This window comes from Pristis pectinata, chromosome 11, assembly GCF_009764475.1.
Source record: "Pristis pectinata isolate sPriPec2 chromosome 11, sPriPec2.1.pri, whole genome shotgun sequence".
NCBI classification, from domain to species: Eukaryota; Metazoa; Chordata; class Chondrichthyes; order Rhinopristiformes; family Pristidae; genus Pristis; species Pristis pectinata.
In genome coordinates, this window is record NC_067415.1 from 9,787,433 (window position 1) to 9,807,371 (window position 19,939).

General features: G+C 43.2%; 1 protein-coding gene and 1 non-coding gene across 5 annotated transcripts in view; one reads left to right on the forward strand and one right to left on the reverse strand.

The window, feature by feature from the left end:
* Positions 1-8,494, forward strand: part of mxra5a (matrix-remodelling associated 5a) — a 53,586-nt gene extending 45,092 nt beyond the window's left edge. For all 4 annotated transcript variants that reach the window (XM_052026148.1, XM_052026149.1, XM_052026150.1 and 1 more), the window contains one exon: positions 1,695-8,494. In XM_052026148.1, the coding sequence (XP_051882108.1) occupies positions 1,695-3,600 (1,906 nt within the window). In that variant the 3' untranslated portion in view covers positions 3,601-8,494. The remainder of the gene's footprint in view (positions 1-1,694) is intronic.
* Positions 8,495-16,222: 7,728 nt separating this feature from the next.
* On the reverse strand, positions 16,223-16,379 carry LOC127576329 (U1 spliceosomal RNA). Its single transcript, XR_007957229.1, has one exon. It is a non-coding gene; the product is annotated as a U1 spliceosomal RNA (small nuclear RNA).
* Positions 16,380-19,939: the final 3,560 nt, after the last annotated feature.

A 19,939-nucleotide genomic window follows, 5' to 3' on the forward strand; every position in this document is an offset into this window, starting at 1 on the left:
CATTTGCCTTCCTTGCTACCAACTCAACCTGCAAGTTAACCTTTATGGAATCTTGCACCAGGACTCCCAAGTCCCTAAACTGACTAAGATGTCCATCTGAGCTAGTGCCATTTGCCTGCATTTGGCCCAGATCTCTCTAAACCTCTTCTATCCATATACCTGTCTAAATGTCTTTTAAACATTGTAACTATACCCATCCCTACAGCTCCCTCTGGCAGCTCGTTCCATATACCCACCACCCTCTTTGTGAAAAGGTTTCACCTCAGGTCCCCTTTAAATATTTCCTCTCTCACCTTAAACCTCTGTCCTTTAGTTTTAGATTCCCCTACCCCAGGAAAAAGACTTTGACCATCCACCTTATTTACACCTCTCATGATTTTATACACCTCTATCAGGACACCCCTCAGTCTCCTATGCACAAGGGAAAAAAGCCTAGCCTATCTAGCCTCTCCTTATAACTCAAGTCCCAGTAACAGCCTCGTGAATCCTTTCTGCACCCTTTCCAGTTAAGTGACATCCATATATGAAGAGTTATTGTATTAAGGCTATGCAAACTGCAAGGCACAGAAAAGTGTTAATACTAAAAAATATTGTTTTCCCTTGGAAAAGTGTAAACCAAATTGGTAAATTGGTTTATTATTATCAAAGGTACCGAGGTACAGTGAAAAACCTTGTTTTGCATGCCATCCATACAGATCATTTCATCACATCGGTGCATTTAGGTGGTACAAGGGAAAACGATAACAGGAACTTGAAGCTCACAACCCTCTCAACCTCAGCACCGTTGGTGTAAACAGGAGTGTGTGCACTGCTCCCATTCCTGAAGTCAATGAGCAGCTTATTTGTTTTGCTGACATTGACTTCAGGACTTCAGGTTTTCATGACACCATGTCACTAGACAGTCTATCTCCTTCCTGCACTCTAACTCATTGTTATTTGGTATTGGTATTGGTATTGGTATTGGTTTGTTATTGTCACTTGTACCGAGGTACAGTGAAAACGTTGTCTTGCATACCGATTGTACAGGTCAGTTCATTGCACAGTTACATTGAGTTAGTACAGAGTGCATTGAGGTCGTACAGGTAAAAACAATAACAGTACAGAGTAAAGTGTCACAGCTGCAGAGGAAGTGCAGTGCAGGTAGACAATAAGGTGCAAGGTCACAACAAGGTAGATCGTGAGGTCAGAGTCCATCTCATCGTATAAGGGAACCATTGAGATTCGGCCACTTCAGTGATGTCATCTGCAAACTTCAACTCTTTGTCATTGAACTCTTTTCTTTTTCAATCTTTTTATTAGTTTTCAAATTAATACAGATTAATACAGATTAATATATCAATGTTTATACATGTAATACAAAGAGATCAGGAGAACAATCATGACATGGATAATCATAAAGAACAATAAAGTATTAAAAAAATCTGTAGATCCAACGTTCTGTTAGTGAATTAATATAATATAAAGAGAAAAGATTTATTATAAAATATAAAAGAAAGAAAAAAAAATCCCCAAAACAATAAAAAAATATAAACAATATATCAAACCAAACTAAGCTAAGGAAAAAAAAATTTAATAAAACAGAAAAAAAACTGGACTAAAATTTCTCAATAGAAACAGAGCAATATTATGTCATCAACTCCGTTCCTCTAAACTGAAAGGTTGTCATTGAACTCTAACTGTGGTTTATTTTGCAGTTACAGCAAGAGAATCAAAGTGTACAACAATGGGACACTCATGGTCCAATTGGTGACAGACAAAGATGCAGGAGATTACCTGTGCATCGCCAGAAACAACATGGGAGATGACTTCATGGTGCTCAAGGTTAATGTGATGATGAAGCCAGCGAAAATTGAATATAAGCAAGACGCCAACCACAAGGTGATGTATGGCAAAGACCTCAAAGTTGACTGCATAGCATCGGGGCTACCAGATCCAGAGATCTCATGGGGCTTGCCGGACGGCACCATGGTCAACAGCGTCATGCAGTCGGATGACAGCGGGACAAGGATGCGAAGGTATATTGTTTTTGATAATGGTACCCTGTACTTCAACGAGGTTGGACTGAAAGATGAAGGTGACTACACCTGCTACGCGGTCAACCAGATTGGCAAGGATGAAATGAAGGTCAACGTGAAGGTACTGGCTGAGCCCCCAACTTTCAAAGGTCACGCACCCTCTCTTGTTGAGGTGGCATATGGCGAGGTGTGCTCAATAAAGTGTGAAGCCAAGGGTGAACCAACCCCCTGGATCACCTGGCACTCTCCAACCAACAAGTTGATCTCACCTTCATCAAAATACCAAGTTAGCACTGACGGCACTCTATTCATACAGAAGGTCCAGAGGTCGGACAGTGGAAACTACACCTGCACAGCCAGAAACACAGCAGGGGAGAAGAAAAGGGTCATCACTGTACAAGTCATCATTGAACCCCCAAGTATTAATGGGCAGAGGAGGGTGAACACCGTAGTCAAGGACACGGCGATGAGGGACACCCGCAAGCTGATGGACTGCAAAGCAGAAGGCATACCCATTCCGCGGGTTATGTGGGTGCTGCCTGAGAATGTTATTGTGACAGCACCATATTACGGAGATAGAATTCAGGTGCATCGAAATGGCACCCTCGACATCAGGAGCATGAAGCAGTCAGATGGAGTCCAATTTGTATGCATTGCTCGTAATGAAGGGGGAGAAGCAAGGCTCACAGTGCAGTTGGAAGTGCAGAACAACCTGGAGAAACCTTCATTTACCAACCCGCTTAACGCCGGGGTTGCCATCGTGATTGGTAACAGCGTCAACCTCAACTGTTCCACCAGAGGGAACCCCACGCCAGAGATAACCTGGATCTTACCAAATGGAAACAAGCTCATGAGTGGTCAGCAGTTGCCAAAGATGTACCATGGAAGAGATGGCACGCTGCACATCAGTAGTCCTTCTGCCACCGAGGCTGGTTCTTACCGGTGCATTGCCAGGAATACAGTAGGCTCCGTTGAAAGATTCGTCACCTTGGAGATTGGACACAAACCGGAAATGCGCAATCGATACACGAGCCTGGTCAAAGTTTTACCTGGGGAAAGCATGCGGCTTGATTGCGTGACTGGAGGGAGCCCCCTGCCTCAGTTATCATGGATTTTGCCCAGCGGGGTGGTTCTGAGCAGACCCCAAACCGTGGGCCGTTTCTCTCTCTTGCAGAATGGTACCTTAATTGTCCGCGAGGCCTCCGTGTATGACAGGGGCACCTACTCGTGCAAGGCGGTGAGTGAGCTGGGGCTTACCTTGATGAGCGTGGCGGTGATCGTCATAGCCTACCCACCACGCATCACGAACGGGCCGACGCCCGTGACCTACGCCAGACACGGCTCCTCGGTTCAGCTAAACTGCATGGCCATGGGGATTCCGAGGGCAGAAATCAGCTGGGAGCTGCCGGACCGGACACGGCTCACGGCAGCGTTCCAGGCTCGCCTGATTGGCAACAAATTCCTCCACCCTCAAGGGTCGCTGATCCTTCAGAACCCGTCCAACAGAGACACCGGCTTTTACAAGTGCACTGCAAAGAACCTCCTGGGTAGCGACTCAAAGATAACCTACGTTCACGTTTTTTAAAGGAACGTTTCTTTCAAGTTGTTGTCTTTCTTTTCCCTAATGAAATGCCCAGACGGCTGCCTCCCATTTGCAGTGGGCACTGCCAGTTGTGAAATGGCACACTGTCCTCACTGAGCTTTACGGAAAATGCACAAGATGTCGCTTCAATGTTCCCTCGAGTGACTTCAGACTGAAATTTGTTTTAGACACCAGTTGCATACATACTTAATAACTTATGCCTTAAAAGATGGGACATGGGATAGAAATGTTTGATTCAAAATCTGCGTTAAATTGAAATATTCAGATAATTTCCAGCGTCCAGCTCCACAGCCTTAGAACTACCAGTCTACAGATCTGGCATCATGTCTCATAGCTGAGAGAAGCAATCTAGCACATTAATAGCCAATACATGGGATTGGGTAAAAGTAGCAAATATCCTTTTTTTCCCTCCAACATTATTGCCTAAAGGAGAAATCATGACTGTACAGGCTGATCTTCTTCATAAAGTGGTCTGTCTTCAATTATTGATCATTATTGGTAGAGTAACTATGCTGTCAATGAGCAGTGGGGCTCATCCCAATAATAACAAGCTATAATAAAAGAAAATGGAACTTGAACACATTTCTGACAACTCAACTTACGAACAGCATTATGTCAGATAGTAGTGTTAGTCCTATTAATAGTCTCATAGCAATATTAGTCCTAACTATTTTACTTACCAAAATCAACGTACTTTTTATTGTAAGCAGTGTTCTTTTAAACCCCAAGAGCTCCCTATAATAACAAGGTAAGGACATAAGAAACTGGAGCAGGTGTAGGCAATATGGTCCTTGGGGCTAATCTGATATTCAGTAGGATCATGGCTGGCCTGTTCCTCTTCTTAGCTCTACATTGCTGCTTGTTCCTCATAATCCTTCGCTCTCCTATAGTTATAGTCCTAACATTGTACAGCAGTGGTCATTCAATCCATTATGCCTCTTTATAGAACATAGAACACTACAGCACCGTACAGGCCCTTTGGCCCACAATGTTGTGCCAACCTGTATAAACCTACTCCCTGATCAATCTAACCCTTCCCTGCCGCACAGCCCATAACCCTCCATTTTTCTTACATCCATGTGCCTGTCTAAAAAGTCTCTTAAATGTCCCTGCTGTATCAGCCTCTACCACAACCCCCAGCAGTGCGTTCCAGGTACCCACCACTCTCTGTGTAAAAAACCTACCTCTGACATCTCCCCTGAACTTTCCTCCTCTGACCTTAAACTGATGTCCTCTGTTATTGGCCATTGCCGCCCTGGGGAAAAGGTGCTGGCTGTCCACTCTATGCCCCTCATAATCTTATACACCTCAAGTCACCTCTCATCCTGTGTTACTCCAAAGAGAAAAGCCTTAGCTCGCTCAACCTTTCCTCATAAGACAGGTTCTCCAATCCAGGCAGCATCCTGGTAAATCTCCTCTGCACCCTCTCTAAAGCTTACACATCCTCCCTATAATGAGGTGACCAGAACTGAACACAATACTCTACGTGTGTTCTAACCAGAGCAACTTAGAGAGAGCACATCTGATTATCACCAGCATCCTGCCAACGTATCATTTCCCAGTAGGTATCCGACTCCAGAGTTACTATTGAATTTGCTTGTACCACCCTTTCCGAAGGAGTGTTCCAGGTCATGGTGCCTTGTTATGTTAAACTATTTCTCCTCAACTCCCTCTCTGGTTCCTTTTGCAGTTGCTCTAAAGGAAACCCTCATGCCAATGGAAAGAGCTTCACCTCTTTCGCTCTGCCGAAACCCTTCAGAATTTTGAACACAGTCAGTCAATCTTAATCTTCGCTGCTTCAAGGAGACTCATGGCTTCTCGTAGTCTTTCCACCTGAATGAAGACTATCGCTCCTGCTACCATCCCTCTTCACTATTTCCAAAGATTTGACAACCATACTAAAATATAGTGCCAAAACCAACTGAGGCCAAACCAATTTACAAAGGTTGACTACTTTAATTAATGTTACTGTATGATAAAAATTTGAAATAAAAATGACCACTTCCACTACACTAGCTATGTAAATACATAAAGCACCAGTAGCTTGTAAGTTTTATGTAAATGCTAAGTTTAAAGGCAGGGATATCTGCTGTAATCTTGTGCTTGGTAACCTACTTTGGCGCTTGTTCCACCACTCCACAATGCTATGTTATCCAGGAAGGTTCAGTCTGAGATGGTTGATTGAGGTAGCAAACAGAGTGCCATAATTGGCCATATCACAGCTAAGCTATCTTTAAGACATTACCATAGCAGGTCAATAAAAAAATTGCAGTCAGTTAACTAAAAATCTTAGATCCAGTGTAAAAGACAAAATAACAATAGTTACTACTACAGGATTGATGTAAAAGGTTACTGGTACTCCAATGCCCCTTAGGAAATCATATCTAGTAATCAGAGCAATTTATGATACAAAGTGAGCCTGTCATGTTCGCCAAAAATTGGGTACTTTGATTAACCTCACACCTTAGATCTAAGTCCACAACCCTACAGCTCGTTGCTGCTCAAGTGTTCTTCGAGGTACTGTTTAGTGTTTGTCCACTGACTTTTCAGGCAGTGAGTTCCAAACACTTGCTGCTTGCTGGGTGAAAAAATAACGACCCTCATCTTTCCTCTAATCCTTCCATCTGAACCACTAATTAGCATCCTTATGTAGTGTGTGACTCAAGACCCGCAGCAAAGTGCTCAGGATGGTGCAGCAATCCACTCAGTTCAAGTGCAAGGAGGAGATAGACTCTAAGTGCTAGGCTTGTCAACAACACTCATATCCTGCAAATGAAAATGAAAATAAAACTTAAATACTGGAAATTGGCAATAGAAGCAGGAAATAAGAACATAAGAAATTGGCCATCTGGCCCATCGAGCCTGCTCCACCATTCATGAAGATCATGGCTGATCAAAACATTCAATAGGTCAGGCAGCATTTGTACAGAGAGAAACAGAGTTAAAGTTTCAAATCCAAAACCCTCGATCCAAACTGGGAAAGAAAGGAAACAAGTCAATTTTAGTTACAGAGAAGGGGGCGGGTGGTGAGAGATGGGGAGAACAAGGGGAATATCTCTGGTAGGGTGAGACCAAATGTGGCAATTAGAGGCAGATTATGCTTCTTTGTCTGTGGTTAAGTGGTGTCATCAGGACAGTGATATATGCTCAACAGGCCAGGGTATACAATGAGAGAGTGAAAAACTGAGCCAAAAATCATAGATTGATGACAGGTAGAAATGGCCAGTTCTGATATACACAGGAAGAAAGAACAAGGTATCTAAAGTCGCAGAATTTGATAACAAGTCCGGAAGACTGTAACAGACATAAGATGAGGTATTGTCCCTCAAACTTGTGTTGCACCTCATTGTATCAGTGCAGGAGGCCACAGACCGATAGGTCAGAGTGGGAGTGGGTTGGTGAATTAAAGTGACGGACAACAGGAAGATCAGGGTCACTGTGGAATGAACACTGGCACTCTACTTGTCCTCCACCTTCTCCGAAATTAAAATTTCCCTGTTTTCTCTCTTTCCAGTTCTGACAAAGGACTTCAGACCTGTTTCTGTTTCCATAGATGCTGCCTGACCTGCTGAGTGTTTCCAGTATTTTCTGTTTTTACTCAGATCCTGTAAATTAGTTCACACCTTTTAAAAATCAGCCACATCAACCCAGGGGTTATGTTGCTGGATTTGTGACTGGAGAAAGTGAGTTTGAGAATTTAAATTATTTTTTTAAATCTGGAAGTAAATGGAGAAAAGTGATCATAATTAGTGTAATATTCTGTAGGATTCACTCGTGTCCATGGGGAGTGAAACCTGGTCCACCGCTAATGTGGCATTACACCTACACCAAGGCTTCTACCCTCTCAACTAGCTCCGCAAGTCACTTACTTGCATTAAAGAAGCCCCCAAGCTACATTCTCAGGCCTCAAGGGATGGCCACTAAATCCCACCCTTGTCAGCAATGTCTCTTTCCAAGAATGAGATTAAAATTGCTAAGAAATCAGCCAGAGGTTTGCTGCTGTTTGCTGGTATACATGGCCATTAACATCAAAGCAACCAGATTGTAATTTACCTCAGTGGAAGGTTGGTACGTCTTTGGGGTTGATGTGCCTTGCAGATGTCTCAGTATTTTTTTTATAAATTGCCACCAATTGTTTTGCTGTCAAGTTGGTTGATGATTTAAAGCTGTAAAACAAAACATTAGATATCACACCAAATCCCAATCAGATGGATACACTACAAAATACACACACTGCACATTGCATGCATGGGCATACACATCACACAGTGAACGTGCAGTATGTTGCACACACGTTATACGCACTCTATATTGTGCACGTCACACATGCTCACTGTACGTATGTACAGACAACACATTGCATCATACATGCATGCAGACTGCATTTTGCACATAGCTACACACGTGCACACACACACACACACACACACACGCGCGCACAACCTGCTGACAGCCAACTATATGTCATGCAGGGAATCCCGGATGTACTGGTTTGTGAGGATTACTTCTGCACTGGGCTGTGTGTTTATTTAGTGAGTCTTGAAATGGAAATCTTTTAGCAAGGCTGAAGGATACAACAGACAGCACGAATGTCACACTTATCTTTATAAGGATATTCCCATCACATCCCAGCTGGATAAAATGAATCCACAGATTGGCCCACTTGAGAAATGTACATTTTCATCCATTCACATGTTTAAATTGTATTGAAAACAATGATGGAAAGAAAAGCTAAGAATATAAATGTTGCACTCAAGGAGACACTGCTAGTACCAAGGTAGTGCTGGAGCTAATAGCACGTATGAAGCAGAGCCCTCTGATGTATAGTTATGTTTATAATGTTAATTCAATTTACTGTACATCTTGTAATAAAGAATATTTTACCACAAAATGCATGAATAGTACAATGCATATTTTTCAAAGGATTTAGCTGCCATAAGTCTACAAGTTCATTGTAGATGTCATTTGTGTTGTTCCCTTTATCAAGCTGAAAAACTAGGTTTTCAGGATCTAGGAAAATTGACTAGAGTCACAGAGAAATACAGCATGGAAACAGGCCCTTTGGCCAAACTAGTCCATACCGACCAAGATGCCCATCTAAGCTCGTCCTATTTGCCTGCATTTGGCCCATATCCCTCTAAACCTTTCCTATCCATTTACCTGTCAAAGTGTCTTTTAAATGTTGTTATTGCACCTGTCTCAACCACTTCCTCTGGCAGCTCGTTCCATATACGCACCTGTGAAAACATTGCACCTCAGATTCCTATTAATTCTTTCCCCTCTCCAAGAGGATATAAACCTATATCCTCTAGTTATTGGATCCCTATGTATGCCCCTCATGATTTTATACACCTCTATAAGATCACCCCTCGGTCCCCTACATTCCAAGGGGACTCAATTTCTCTCTATAACCCAGTCCCTTGAGTCCTGGCAACATCCTTGTAAATCACCTCTGCACTCTTTCCAGCTTAAATGGCATCTTTCCTATAGCAGGGTGACCAAAACTGAACAGAATACTCCAAATGCAGCCACACCAGTGACTTGTAGAACTGCAACATAACATCCCAACTTCTGTACTCAATGCCCTGACTGATGAAAGCCAGGCATGCCAAAAGTCACCTTCACACTCTGTCTACAGGTGGTGCCACTATAAGGGAAGTACGCACTTGTACTCAAAGGTCCCTCTGTTCTACAACACTCCCCAGGGCCCTACCGTTCACTGTGAAAGTCCTACTCTGGTTTTACTCAGAAGAGTATTCTGAGAGTGCAAGAGGAGATGCTGGAACTCTGGCACTGATGGTGGTGCAGAGGAAAGCAGACATGAACATTGGCCAACATTAGAGATGGAGAAGTTGGGAACTGGGTAATGAAGAGGAAGAGGAGGTCGAAGACCTAATGTGTTTTAGTTTTTAAAATATTCACGGTATATGGCCAACATTTATTGTCCATCCTTGAATGTCCCTAAACTAAAGGAGCAGTTAAAGATCAATCACATTGGTGGGTCTGGAGTCACATATAGATCAGACTGGCTGATTTCCTCCCTTGAAGGAGATTAATCCGCCAGAATGGGGTTTTAATAACAATCCAACAGGTTTATGGCAACCATTACTTAGACTAGCCTTCATCGCTGTAAGACCATTGTGGGATGTGAAGACTTTGAAAATATATTGGCTGAGGGCCAGTTGAAAATCAGATAAAACTTAGGAAATAACCAAAATAGGGATAATTTCTGAATGGAAAACCTAGAAACAGAAAGGTCAGGCTGATGGATACCAACATTTTATCGTGAGTGGAGCCTTCAATGCAAGCTCTGCTCTCCCAACTCCCAGTGGATCACTTACAGCAAACTCCCTACCTCCAATAACCTCCTGCCCAACTCCTCATCTGACTTCCACCTGGCTGTGTCCTCCATGATCTCCCCACCTGCTGATAAGGACATAAGAATGGAAAGTTATAACCTCTCTCTGCCTTAAAATAAAACCTCCTGTGAGTTGAAACGACAGGCCTGCTTTTGGCAAGTATGCCAATACACAACCTTGCTGAGTAGAATAATGAGATCTCCTAGTGAACACCCTGTATGAAGGGAAGTGAATGGAGATGTTGTAGATGGGGAAACAGAGGTTTCTATCTGACCTAAGAGTACAGCCTTGATCTGTGAGAAATGGCAGTCATAGAACCAAAAACAGACCACAACCTGTTCTCAGAGACAACCTCAGAAAGATGTTGGTACAATGCTGTGGTTCAGTCTACACCCAAGATAGTAATTGAACCTATCACCAAGATATTAAAGCATTGCTCGAAAGGATTCAACCAATGAGACTAAAATCATTCCCAAAGGTTGATTATAATCTGTTTCCACTTAAATACTAAGGACATTATAAAAAGAAACAGTAGTGAACTATTTGGCTCCTCCAGTCAGTGACATCATAACATCGATGCTGATCTTTGCTTAAATTCACTTTTCTGCCTGGCCCCCATATTCCCTGATTCTAATACTCCAGAAATAAGAGTCATAGAGTCATCCAGCACAGAAACAGATCCTTCATCAAACATTCATTTACACTAATCTCATTTTATTCTCTCCACATGTACATCAACTGCCTGTGGATTCGAACACACACCTATACAGCAAGGGCACTTTACAGTGGCCAATTAATCTGCCAACCCACACATCTTTGGAATGTGGAAGGAAACCCATGTGGTCATTGAGAAAACGTGCAAACGCCACACAGATGGTATGCGAGGTCAGGGTTAAATCCAGGTGACTGGCACTGCGAGAGAGTGGCTCTACTAACTCTGCCACTGTGCCATCCCATCTACTGATCTGAGCCTTAAACATCCTCAGGAATGTGCATAGATAACTCCCTGAGATGGAGAATTCCGAAGATTTATAACCTTATACAGGAAAAAAGATTACTCCTCACCCCCAAGTCCTAATGCCAACCACTTATCCTGAAACTGTGCTCCCTAGACTTCAACTAGTTTGATGGTTGGAGATAAATTTGTTATGCGTGGTTTTGGGGGCAAGAGCAAAGTAAGGGAACAAATTGAATCGTTCTTTTAAAGAGACAGTATAGGCATTTTGGCTGAATGGTCCATATATGTGGTATTATAGAGAGAAAAATCTTGCACTGGAATTGTAGAGTTCTTTAGTCAAAGCATTCAATGAGGACAATGGCCAGATGTGGCCAATAAAACAGAAGGAACCAACTAAGAGGCATAAAAGAAGCACATAACCACACCTTTCATCATCACTGAGCTATGGAAATTTACTGCAAGGTATTTGGGCTTCATGTCCTTGAGAGAAGCCTACGGAGACGTGATCTTGCTTAGATAAAAGAGATAAGCTGGTCGTTGGCAACAAATTAAGACAGTGCAAATCATCATAGATTCAATTTATTCATATGGCTACTGTAAATGAACAATGGATTCAACAGACTTCTGAGTAAAGAAGTCTCAGTTATACTCTGGGGGTGAAAATTTGTTCGCAGTCACTTAAGGTAGATCTACAATGAAGCTCTGGTTGCATATTGAATCCTTGCTTCCAAAATCTGGAAGTAAGTAAAGATCAATTTCAGAGACAGCAGAAGTATATACTGTTTGATTGTGTATTTAGTAGAAGGTCAAATTTCTACTTTCCAGAAACACTTTTAGCAAACAATTGTGGTTATTGACATGAGAGGAGTTGTAATCCTTTGGAGACACCTTTTAGTGCGTTTTCGGTGAAAATAGACATAATGGGTGACTGTCACAGCTGGACCCTTCATTTGGAAATAATGATTGTAATAAAAAATAATAGAGGATCTACAAATAGAGTGAAATATTTTTATTGCATTTTATAGCCACTCTCCATCTACGTTCTTTCATGTTCTCCATGTGTAACAGCTACCGCACAGAGTGACTGTGCCAGAGGCCAGAGGTGTCTCCACAGGGAGGAATATTAAAGGCAGATCCAGCTGCCCACTGCCACGCATACAGCACTTGCTCCTGTCTTAACTTCTAGTCTGAGGTTCAGTCTGAATTAGAACCAGAAACCACACCTCTCTTTGTTTTTATCTGACTTTTGCATGTCCCTTAACAAAAGGTCATCTTCAATGTAATTCAAGGTAGTTTTCTATGTTGATTTTTGCTGATTATAAAACTATTAGACATAGAACATAAGAATATAAGGAAACAGGAGCAAAAGTAAGTCACCAGGACCTTCAAGGCTGTCCCATCATTAAAATGATTATATTGGCATTGGTATTGGTTTATTATTGTCACTTGTACTAAGGTACAGTGAAAAACTTGTCTTGCATACTGATCGTACAGGTCAATTCATTACACAGCGCAGTTACATTGAGTTAGTACAGAGTCCATTGATGTAGTACAGGTAAAAACAATAACAGTACAGAGTAAAGTGTCACAGATACAGAGGAAGTGCAGTGCAGGTAGACAATAAGGTGCAAGGTCACAAGAAGGTAGATTGTGAGGTCAGAGTCCATCTCATCGTATAAGGGAACTGTGCAATAGTCCTATCACAGTGGGGTAGAAGCTGTCCTTAAGCCTGGTGGTACGTGCCCTCAGGCTATAAGCGCTGGCCTCAACTCTTCTTCTGTGCCAGTTCCCCATAACCTTGATCTTTCAAATATACAGTATATCTATCTCAATCAAATCTAATGATCTGGCCTCCACCACCCTCAGAGGCAGAGAATTCCAGAGATTCACCACCCTCAGAGAGAAGAAAGTTCTACGCACCTGTTTTAAATGACCGACCCCTTATTTTCTAGTTATGTCTGCATGTTCGTGACTCTGTCAGTAGAGTAAACATCTCAACGTGTACCCTGTCAAGCCCCCTTAGGATCTTATATGTTTAAACAAGGTCATTTCTTATTCTCTACATAGGAAGACTTTTTCCAGTTCTAGTAACATTGAGGATAAAGAATCTGTTCATTTTCCATTAATGTGGGAAGGTGATGAACCGTGAGGTAGACATGTCAGGCAACCAGTGGTCAAACACGGAGTCTGGGCTGTTGAGAGCTGGGAATGAGTAAGCGACTTGGATAATCCTTGCTTATAATTGATGAGAAAATAAAGTATCACAGGCAGGCACGGTAATGTAGCGGTTAGCGTAATGCTATTATAGCACCAGCAACCCGTGTTCAATTCCCGCCACTGTCTGTAGGGAGTTTGTACGTTCTCCCCGTGCCTGCATGGTTTTCCTCTGGGTGCTCCGGTTTCCTCCCACATTCCAAAGATGTATGGGTTAGGAAGTTGTGGGCATGCTATGTTGGAGCCTGAAGCATGGCGACACTTGCGGGCTGCCCCCAGAACACTCTACACAAAAGATGCATTTCACTGTGTGTTTCAATGTACATGTGACTAATAAACATATCTTATCTTACAATAAGTCACTGGAACAGGATTGAACTCATAACCTTGAGGGTGAAAAGCAAGAGTGCTACCACCATGCCAATGATGAACTTGAACTTGGGCTAGATACTACAAATCATTGGCATATCATTGTCCCGTCCCCAGGGGTGCATTAAATTTGGCATGGGAGACTCTGCAGTTATTATATCTGCAAGCCTGCTGAGTATACGTGTCAGCAAATGCAGCCCTTACAGACAGCAACCAAAGATCAAACCAGTGATGCATGCTCGTAAAAGCACCATGACCCTTCTAGCCTGCGGAAAACAAGTATCAACTATACATATTCAATTATATACCTTACTTCATAAATTATGCTTCCACTAACCTTACAGCAGTGTTCAAGTGTCACCGTGTTCTTTGAGCAAGACAGTTTTCCTTTAATTTTCCTTTAATCCTTCTCCCAATTAACATAAATCTGTTTTCTCTAGTTATCGATCTCCCTGCCAAGGGAAATAGCTCCTTCCTGTTCAGCATGTCAAAAAACTTTTTGCCTTCTGTTATGGTAGGCTTACAAATGCCATTTGTAATGGTTGAAGGACAAAGAGTAGCCCTCATATCTGAAAATAAGCTATGATCTCCAGGGCGTCGCAATGCCAGCACAGTGTCAACTGAAGATTATGGAGACACAAGAAATTCTGCAGATGCTGGAATCTGGAGAAACACAGAAAAAGTGCTGGAGGAACTCAGCAGGTCAGGCAGCATCCATGGAGGGAAATAAACAGTCGACGTTTTGGGCTGAGATCCTTCATCAGGACTGGAAGGGAAGAGAGCAGAAGCCAGAATAAGAAGGTGGGGGAAGGGGGACGAGCACACGCAGGCAGGGGATGGGTGAGTTCAGGTGATAGGTGGGTCCAGGTGAGAGGGGGAAGGTAGGTGGGTGGGAGGGGGGGGAGATTAAATAAGCTGACAGGTGATAAGTAGAAGAGGCAATGAGCTGAAGAAGAAGGAATCTGGTAGGAGAGGGCAGTGGACCATGGAATAAAAGATGGGGGAGGGGAGGAGGGGAGATGGGCAGGTCATCAAGGTGGGGGAAGGGAGCCAGAGGAATAAAGGAAGAGAAAGGAGTGGGGGGGGGGATGGAAAAGAAGGGATAAGGTTATTGGAAGTTGGAGAAATCGATGATGAGGCCATCAGGTTGGAGACTCTCAAGGTGGAATATGAGGTGTTGTTCCTCCAACCTGCATCTGTCCTCAACGTGGCAGTAGAGGAGGCAATGGATAGACACGTCAGTGTGGGAGTGGGATGAGGAATTGAAGTGGGTGGCCACTGGGAGGTCCTGGCTGTTGCAGCGGACGGAGTGAAGGTGCTCGACGAAGAGGTCACCCAATCTGCGATTGTGTCTGAGGCAGATCTATAAATTATAGTTACACTGGACAGCACAGTGCTGCAGCTAGAAGAGCCACTGCCTCACAGCTCCAGTGACCCAGGCTCAATCCTGACCTCAGGTGCTGTCTGCGTGAAGTTTGCACGTTCTTCAAGTGAAGGCGTAGGTTTCCCTTGGGTGCTCCAGTTTCCTCCCACGTCCCAAAGATGTGCAGGTTGGTGGGTTATTTGGGTACTGAAAATTGATCTGAGGTGAGTGGTAGCATCTGGTAGGGAGCTGATGGGTGAATAAAATGGGATTAATGCAGCATTAGTGGGAATGGGTGCTTGATGGATTCAGAGGGCTGAAGTGCCTGTGTGCACGCTGTAGCTATAGTCCCATTTGCTCTCTTTGAAATATCCTCCTAAGGAACAAAATGTTTGCCAAATATCTCCTTGGTGAAAACAGCTCCCCCTTATGTTTATGGTAAAAGAGTTATAGAGTCAGGGTATCACAACCCTTTCACCCACTGAGTTTATGCCAAACATCAAGCACCCATTTAAACCAATCCTATATTTCATTCTCTCCACATTCCCCCAGATTCTACAACTCACCTACACACAAGGGGCAAATTAACCTACCAAACCACACATAGAACAGTACAGCACAGGCACAGGCCCTTCGTCCCATGATGCCAAACTAATTAAACTAGTAATTAAACACCTACGTAAACTGGTTCCTCCTTCCTACACAATGTCCATCTCCCTCCCTTCTCTGCATATTCTTGTGCCTAAGAGCATCTTAAACGTCTCTATCGTATCTGCCTCCACCACCACCCCTGGCAGCACATTCCAGGCACCCGCCACTCTCTGTGTAAATAACTTGCCCCACACATCTCCTTTGAACTCACCCACTATCGCCTTAAATGCCTGCCCTCCTATATTAGAAATTTCAACTCTGGGAAAAAGGTACCGACTGCCTATTCTATTTCTGCCTCTCATAATTTTATCTCTAGTGGAGATAATGTCAGATATAAATCAGAGATAATAACAGAATGTCTGTTATAACTATCAGATAAGATAAGATAAATAAGATTTCTTTATTAGTCACATGTACATCAAAACACAGTGAAGTACAGCTTTGTGTAGAATGTTTTGAGGGCAGCCCACAATTATCACCATGCTTCCAGCGCCAATATAGCATGCCCACAGCTTCCTAACCTGTACGTCTTTGGAATGTGAGACGAAACCAGAGCACCTGGAGGAAACCCATGCAGACACGGGAAGAACGTACAAACTCCTTACAGACAGCGGCCAGAATTGAACCCGGGTCTCTGACTCTGTAATAGTGTTATGCTAACCGCTACACTACCATGCCTGCCCCTTATGCCAGGGGAGAGCGTGAACGCAGTCCTCCACTACCACAAAGTATGCAGTCAAGTATCCCGCATTTGGGGACATCCCAGGGGTCAGCACACCAAAGTGCAATGGATAGCCTCGTTCTGGAACCTCAGACCTCTTGATCACTGACGATTCCTAATTTGTCTAACCTCTCCTCATAGCGCATGCCCTCTAATCCAGGCAGCATCCTGGTAAACCTCTTCTGCACCCCCATCTTTGGAACGTGTGAGAAAACTGGTTTATGTGGTCACAGGGAGAATATGCAAACTCCACACAGACGGCATCTGATGTCAGGATCAAGCTCTATTAACTTTGCCACTGTGCTCTCCAAATGGCATCTTACACAAGTGGGGCAAGCCTATCGAGAAGAAACTCCCACTCCACTGCTCTAACACTACCACACACACAGGGGAGGAAAGTCTACATGGGAATGGGTGGGGGAACAGCTTGGAAAAACCTCTCCACTCCCCACAAGCTCAAGAGAAAGCGCCTGATGTCTGTGACTGTTACACATTACAGTAGCAATTTTTAACAAGCTCCTTAAGCATGTTCACCCAGGCCCGTGAAAATACTGTTTTTAATAATAATTCCATCATATTTGACATGGCACATGAAATACACAGCCAAATGGAAAATGTAACCATATGACAAAGGTTAATGAATGTTGGACCTCTCTCAAAACCTAAAAAGGGGTTGTAAAGGTGTAAGAGAGTCTTTTGCCTGTTTCATGTTTACTGGCTCCCCATCCCAGTTCTGATCATTTGGAAGCTTGGAATACTGTGGTATTTTAAGCATTTTGACCTGAATTAATTTATTAATGCTCTCAATTTGCTTCAGTAAAACATTACCAGCTGCCTTTGCTGGATGGATAATATAAGCAATCTACTGCCGTTCACAAACTACTGAGCAATGTCTTTTTTTAATTGCAAATCTCCCCTTCTTAAGCAGTCAAGGACCCCTCCCACGTCGGTCATTCTCTCTTCTCCCCCTCACATCAGGCAGAAGATACAAAAGCTTAGGAGCATGTACCTCCAAGCTCAAGGATAGTTTCTATCCCACTGTTATCAAACTCTTGAATGGATCTCTCATACGCTAAAAGATGAACTCTTGATCTCCCAATCTACCTCATCGTGGCCCTTTCACTTTATTTGTCTACTTGTACTGCACTTTCTCTATAGCTGCTACAGTCTATTCTGAATTCTGTTTTCTTTTTACTACTTCGGTGAACTTTTGTATGGAATGATCTGTCTAGATTGCACGCAAACAAAAGCTTTTCACTGTGTCTTGGTACATGTGACAATAATAAACCAATTCCAATGCCAATACTCTTGGGACCGAGAATAACTTGCTTCCACTCTGGATTTGTGGGATTCGAAGTGACTGATGAGGCATCACAGACTCTTTCACAGATGGGGGAGGAAGTGTTTGAAGTGGGCAGATGGGTAGTTGGTGAAGTAATAGACTCCTTCTTCTATTCACATGGGGTTTCTGTGCAATCCCAGTGCTGTAGATTTGAGATTAGTAACTTCCTCCTAAAATTTCAGTGGTCACGAGCCAGGGTTTCATTGGAGTTAGCATGGATATTGCATTCCTTCATGGATGGTTTGCGCAGATCATTGACTCTGTCTGCCTGGTACTTTCTTGCTGTGACAGAACTGGGAACAGAATATCTGTTTCATTTGTCTGGTGTCAGGCTTGCGAATGATGTAGTCTGCCCATCTATAGCATATGAGTATTACTGGGGCCTTAGTGTTGGGGATGTTAGTGAGGCTGCACTTGAAGTATGATGTACAGTGAGAATGTTGCCAGGAATGGAGGGCCTGGGAAGAGGTTGGGAAGGCTAGGACTTTGACACAAGAAATTCTGCAGATGCTGGAATCTGGAGCAATACACAAATGCACATCTGGAGGAACTCAGCAGGTCAGACAGCATCGATGGAGGGAAATAAACAGCTAGGACTTTATTAGGCTAGGACTTAAGGCTAACTCAGTCCTGATGCAGGGTTTTGACCTGAAACGTCGACAATTCCTTTCTTCCCACAGATGCTGCTCGACCCGCTGTGATCCCCCAGCGGATTGTTTGTTGTATCGTGTATATGTTGTGTACGAAAGCTCACTACAAGGTAAAGTGAATATGCATAGAGTTCCTCCATCAGATTCCAACATCTGCAGTCTGTTGTGTCTTTATAGGACTTTACTCGTTGGAGCGCAGGAGACTGAGGGGTCGAAAGTCGAAAGTCGAGTTTATTGTCATGTGCACAAGTACATGTCTGCACAGGTCCAATGAAAAACTGACTTGCAGCAGCATCACAGGCACATAGCATCAGATACAGAACATTCACAAGATAAACATAAACTAAACATAAATTATTCCAACTCTTACAAGAAAGAACACAATTAGAGCAAAAAAATACAAAGTCCATTGTAGGAAAGTGGTCAGAGTGGTCATAGTGCAGCTATAAGATGGCATGGACGAGATGGTGGGGATCTTTGACGATGGATGTTCAGTTCTGGTCACCTCATTATAGAAAGGATGTGGAAGCTTTAGAGAGGGTGCAGAGGAGACTTACCAGGATGTTGCCTGCATTGGAGAGCATGTCTTATGAGGACAAGTTGAGCGAGCTAGGGCTTTTCTCTTTGGAGCGAAGAAAGATGAGAGGTGACTTGATAAATGTGTACAAGATGATAAGAGGCATAGATCGAGTGGACAGTCAGAGACTTTTTCCCAGGGTGAAAATGGCTAACACGAGGGGACATAATTTTAAGGTGATTGGAGGAAGGTATAAGGGGGATGTCAGGGGTAAGTTTTTTACGCAGAGAGTGGTGGGTGCGTGGAACACACTGCCGGCAGAGGTTGTGGGGGCAGATACATTAGTGACATTTAAGAGACTCTTAGATAGACACATGAATGATAGGGAAATAGAGGGGTATGTGAGGGAAAAGGAATCAAAAACTAGTGGGCATAGTTTTAAGGCGAGAGGGGAAAGATTTACAAAGGACCTGAGGGCAAACTTCTTCACACAGAGGGTGGTTCACATATGGAACGAGCTGCCAAAAGAAGTGGTTGAGGATACAAAAACTTAAGGACACATACCACCATGCTCAAGGACAGCTTCTATCCCACTGTTATAAGACTGTTGAAGGGACCTCTTGCATGATAAAGATGAATTCTTGATCTCCCAATCTAGCCCATTGTGACCCTTGCACTTTATTTGTCAACCTGCATTGCACTTTCTCTGTAACCGTAACACTAAATTCGGCATTCTGTTTTTCTTCATTTTGTACTACCTCGATGTACTTACCTACGGATTGATCTCTCTGAATGTCATGCAAATAAAAGCTTTTCACTGTATCTCGGTACATGACAATAATAAACCAATTATCAATTACCAAAATACTTTCTTTTAAAATGTCACCAACTATGTACGTAGCCAACTTTAAAGGACTGACTGTGGACCCAGGCTAATCTGTGAAAACTTTCTAGCACAATTTACTTAGTTTGAGCACAAGCTACAACAATTGGGAATATGCATGATTTCCCTTCTATCTGTCCTTGCTTTGGTCTCTGATGTCTTAAGAAGGGCAGATAATTAATCCCAGAAGGAAATAATTACTTCATAATTACTGTCCTTGCTGCTCTGCATGGAAGAACAGTTGTATTTACCTCTTGACCTTCAGCCCCGGGTGGGGGTCGGGTAGGTCACTCT